This window comes from Pithys albifrons, chromosome 24 (genome assembly GCF_047495875.1).
Source record: "Pithys albifrons albifrons isolate INPA30051 chromosome 24, PitAlb_v1, whole genome shotgun sequence".
Taxonomy (NCBI): domain Eukaryota; kingdom Metazoa; phylum Chordata; class Aves; order Passeriformes; family Thamnophilidae; genus Pithys; species Pithys albifrons.
In genome coordinates, this window is record NC_092481.1 from 5486398 (window position 1) to 5491641 (window position 5244).

Sequence of the window (5244 nt, forward strand, 5' to 3'; positions counted from 1 at the left end):
GGCTGAGCTGAGCCCATTGTGTGCCCTAACTCCTGTTTCTGTCCTGCCCATTCCCAGATGCCTGAGTCAGCTCCTGCCTTTCCTGTGCAACAGGAAGGGTTTGTTTCTTTAATTCCAGGCTTCTCCTGGAGCTGCGGCCCAAGTGTCCCAGTTACAGCTCTTGATCCTCCCCTCTGACTGCTCCTCCATGGAGGTGTCAAAGCTTTTGGAGTAGCCAAGAGCAGGAGAGGCTGCTGAGGGGTCTGTCAGGCAGATGAGAACTTGAAACAACTTATTTATCACTTATAAGTGATATTCCACTGCTCTGAACCCTCGCAATGTCATGGGGATTATCTGCTCTTGGTGTTTCTCTTCCACATCCCTCTTCCAACAGTCCACAGCTTTGAAGAGAATCTTTGTCTGCCCTGAAATCACCCTCATTCCACCCTTCCTCCCTCTCAGGGTGGGTGGGAGGCACCAAACACAGGGTGGGCTTGTGCTGCAGAGTCCTTGGGATGATGGTGCTGTGCTTGTGCCACATCTATCCCAGAGCTCCCACGGGATGTGAAGGACACATCGGGTGCATCTGGCAGGACATGGGACCACCCCTGCCTGGGGCAGCTCTGTGAGTGACAGTGGGTGGGTCCCAGTCCCACAAAGCCTCGTTTATCTCCCAAAACACTCTTGGTGCTTCATGTGACCCCTGAGCTGGGTTTGAGCTCGTGGGAACTGTTTGATGTTCCTGAGCCTTTTCCTTTCCCAGTATGGACATCCCAGCTCTGGGCATAAAGGGAATAAAGAACCCACTGAGCACCCAGCACCCGTGTTTCACCCATCCCCATCCCCACGGGGACCTCCTGAGGCTCACGGGACCCACGGGCTGGTGGGAAAGAGTCAGCATGTCCCAAACCGTCCTCCCTGCCTGTGCCGGGGTGAACCCACCAGAATCCACCCGGCGCCGAGCTGGGAGTGCCTCAGGGCTCCAGCTCCTTCTCCCTGACACAAGCAGCAGTTTTCCCCTTTCCCCTGAGGCCAGGCGGACACGGATGGGAGTTTCCCGAGGGATGCAGTGGGTGCACATGGACACATAGGGATACACACAGTCACGGTGGTCCGGGGCGGGCAGCGCCGGGGGGCACCGGGCAGGACCGGGCGGCACGGGGCGACCTCGGGAGCGGCCGCGCAGCCCGGTGCTCCCCGAGCATCCCCATCCCCTGCACCATCCCCGTCAGCCCCATCATCCCCGTCCCACCTCGAGCATCCCCATCCCTCCCATCATCCTCGTCGTCCTCCGAGCATCCCCATCCCTCCCATCATCCCCATCGCTCTCCGAGCATCTCCTTCCCTCCCAGCATCCCGGTCCCCCTCCATCATCCCTGTCCCCCCCCTCGCAGCCCCGGCGGTGCCGTCGGAAGTGCGGCCGTGACGTCTCCCCACGCGTGGCCGCTTCCGCTCCCGTTCCCACCCGCGGCGGTGGCGGCTCACGGAGCCCGGGGCCGGGACCGGGGCTGGGCCGGGGCTGGACCGGCGCGGTGAGTGCTGGGGCCGGGCGGGCGGTGGGAGCGCATCGGCGGGTCCCGGAGGTCGCATCCTCCCCCCCCCCAACGCCACGGACCACCCCGGCCGGGCCGGGTGTTCAAGGGCGTTCTGTGGGAGCCCGAGTGGGGCAGCGGGACCCTCCGGCCGGGCTGGGAGCGCGGGGGGGCTCAGGGGAGCTCTGCGGGGGCTGTGCGGGGCAGGGATGCTCCTTATTTCGGTCCCGCCGGTCCCTCCCGCGCATCCCTCCCCGGCGGAGCCGCCCGTCCCCGCGTCTGCCGGGGGGCAGCGCTTCCCTGGGGGGGCACATCTTCCCTGGGGGGCAGCGCTTCTCTGGGGGGCAGCGCTTCTCGAGCAGTCAGCGCTTTTATGGGGGCAGCGCTTCCCTGGGAGGCAGCGCTGCTCGAGCAGTCAGCGCTTCTCTGGGGGCAGCGATTCCCTGGGGGCAGCGCTTGTCTGGGGGCAGCGCTTCTCGTGGGGTGTGGGAGTTTTACGGGGGTGGCACCCAGCCCTGGACCGAGCAGATGTCAGTGGGGGGGGGCTGCGGGGTGGGGGTCCCGATTCCCAGTCCTCTGGCAGCATCCTGAGCTGGGCACGGGGTGCCTGCACCGCTCCTGCTGCCCCACTGCAGTCTGGGGTCAGACCAGGACACTCGATGGGTTCCTTCATGGGATTCCTGTGAGCGTGCCCTTGTGGGAGAGAGCTCGGAGAGCACTGCCATTGACCGGGAAAGGAACGCTGGGATACCCTTTCATTTTCTGGCCCAGTTTGCTCCCAGTCCTGCGGAGGAAACACAGTGGGGTGACTGGTTTGGGCACTGGCGGAGACCAGCCTGCCAGCATAACACAGGGTTGATGGCAGAGGCTGTGCAGAGGAGCCTGGGCAGCTGCACCTGCTGAAATACATTTTACTGCTGCTGGAAAAGCAGGTCCTTCCAATCACACCCCTGTGTTTGCCACAGCCCAAACACTGCTGGAGCAGCGTGTGTGGGTGCACACCTGTGCCCCACGGTGCCCTCTGGCATCACACAGAGGTTGGGCTGGAGGAGAGATGGGGTGGGAGGTGCCTTGTTGAACTTCTGCATCAGGTGGGAAGTTGCCCTGGAATGGGTGGCATCCCTGCCCATGGCAGGGGGTTGGAAGTAGAGGAGCTTTAAGGCCTGTTCCAACCCAGGCCATTCTGTGATTCCATGACATTGCCTGGGGACACAAAGCAGTGGCCAAACGCCCAGGAACGCTGAGCCCATGATGGCACCAGTAGCTTTAAAGAGGTAAATAAAGTCAGAGAGTGTTTTTCCTGCTGTAGCTGCCCAGGCTCTGCCTGTGCCATCCCATGTGCCCCACAGTCATGTCATGGCTCTGTGTCTCTCTTGCAGGCAGGACACCAGAGAGATGTTCGCTGTCTGCCCACCCAACACCCCGTTCCAGCAGGGCCGGGGTGCCCCAACACTGGGCACAGCCACGCCAGAGGCTGAGCATGGGCAGGACTCCAACTCCAACTTCGTGGGAGAGGTGTGTGACAGCAACGAGAACTGGAGCCGGGCAGCGCCGGGGTCTGCGCCAAAGGAGGGCTCCAGCCAGAGTGAAAACACCACAAATCCGTCCGATAATCTGCAGTTATTAATGCAGAGACAGATGGTCCAGGGCCGGCTCACGGACGCCGTGCCCAGCCCAAGGCTCCCCGAGCAGGGGGTGCGCAGCCCCCCCGAGGGAGCGGAGGGCGGAGGGGCCGGGGGCCAAAACACCACTGAGGTGGGGGCTGGGGGGTGTGTGAAACCCCCGAGCTCCCCTGGGGAGGACAATGGCTACGCCAGCAGCTCCCTGAGCATCGACAGCCCCGACAGCGCCTGCAGCAGCACCTGGGACCCTCCAGCCTCTGCCCCCCACGCTGGGAGCCCCCCTGAGCCAGAGGCGGCTGAGCCCGAGCCGGGAACCCTCTTCCCAGCACTGGCAGAGGCTGTGCAGCACCTCCAGGACAAGGAGCGCTTCAAGGAGCAGGAGAAGGAGAAGCACCACATCCAGCTGGTGATGTACCGGCGCCTGGCGCTGCTGCGCTGGATCCACGGCCTCCAGCAGAGAGTGGTGGACCAGCAGAACCGGCTGCAGGAGAGTTTCGACACCATCCTGGACAACCGCAAGGAGCTCATCCGCTGCATGCAGCAGGGCCCGGCCTGCCTGGCTGCCACAGCCACCTCTGGCCCCTGAGGTGCCACCCCTGAGGTGCCACCCCTGAGGTGCCACCAGCACTGCCTGGCCCAGCCCTCGCCCTCTGGCCAGTGTGGCGTTGGCTGGTGGCATCTCCATCCTGTGCAAAGCACTCACCGGACCCCCTTGGGTGTCCGCCCTGCCCTTCCCATCTCTCTCTAAAACACAGCCAAGAGTCCCCAAACATTCATCTCCATTTTCCCTCTGCATGGGAGTTCATTGTGTCCTGCACCCCATCCCGCTGGGCTGGGTCAGCCTCAGGACCTTGGGGTTTGCTGAGCCCGGGGTGACCAAGGTTGTCTTTAAATCTAATTAATCTTTTGTATGACCCAGGCACAGCCCATGCCAGGATGGGCCCATGTGGGAGCTGCAGGGCAGGGAGGGTCTCAGGGCAGTGTGGCTTCTGAACCCGCCTGGCAGAGCACTTGGGCACTTGTGCTTCCTCCCCACATCCCACCTGCACCAGTGTGTCTGTACAGCCACGGCCCAGCCACTGGGAAATGTTGCTTGTTGGTCAGAGTGAGATGTCCTGGGCTGTGAGAGGGAAAAAAGTCATTCTGAAAAGTGGCCTCAGAGTGTTGAGAAGTAAATTTAAGTGTCAAATGATCTAATGCCAATGTATGTTTTTAGTGTCAGTATTAGAGGAGAGTTAATTTAGGTCCGTGTGTGTGTGTGTGCACGTCTGTCTGTCGTGGGCGATGCTCTAACACTGCATGATCCCAAAGCTGCTCTTGCATTTGTGCTATTGGTGTTTATATTAATTTATCATTGGAGAGCAAAGAGAGTATTTTTTTCTAATCTATATTTTATTCAGCGAGGGTTGCACACAGAACCCAAAGAACAGTGATCTTAACGAGACATGGAAAAAGTGCTGCTGTGTGTTTGCTGTGCTTTGCTGCGTATCCATAGGACACACATTCCATTGAAGTGCTGGGGTGGAGGAGCAGCAGCAGGACAGTGAGGGCTTGGCTGGAGGGGAACTAATTCCATTTCTCATCTGCAAAAGGAGGGTGATGAGGGATTCCAGAGCTGCTGTGTCCCACCAGCCGAACTGTTTCCTGCCTTCAGAGGAGCCACTTCACCAGGATCCAGTTCAGCCTGGTCAGTGGACAGCACCATCCAGCAGCCCAGGCAGATCCCAACATCCACTCACTGTCAGATGCTCCTGAACTGTGGATAAACATCCATGGCTGAGCACACCAGCCAGAGGCTGCTCCAGCCCAGCACCAGGGCACAGCCGGGCTCTGCTCCCACCCAGGGCTGCTCCCGGTGGGTAAAGTGAGGAGATCCACAAAACTCCACTCTGAAAAGGACATTTTGGTGGCAAAGGGGACACTGGACTCAAAACAACCTTTGCCAGCACTGGAGAATTCCAGCAGCATCCACAAAGCTCGTGCTGCCCTCGCTGCCCTCCTGCTCCCTCATGTCCAGCGCCTGCTGCCTCTGTCATATCCCAGACCTGTCATTGTGGGCATGTTGCACACTTCAATAATAAAGCCTTGGAGCTGAAGGAGCCAAGTCCTGG

The 5244-nt window shown here is 60.8% G+C and overlaps 1 protein-coding gene across 1 annotated transcript; it reads left to right on the top strand.

The window, feature by feature from the left end:
- Positions 1 to 1402: 1402 nt before the first annotated feature.
- Positions 1403 to 4325, top strand: C24H1orf216 (chromosome 24 C1orf216 homolog). The gene is made up of 2 exons (XM_071576699.1): positions 1403 to 1511; positions 2891 to 4325. Exon 2 carries the CDS (start codon positions 2907 to 2909, stop codon positions 3717 to 3719), a length of 813 nt encoding a protein of 270 aa, XP_071432800.1. The 5' UTR covers positions 1403 to 1511; positions 2891 to 2906; the 3' UTR covers positions 3720 to 4325.
- The last annotated feature ends 919 nt before the right edge of the window (positions 4326 to 5244 follow it).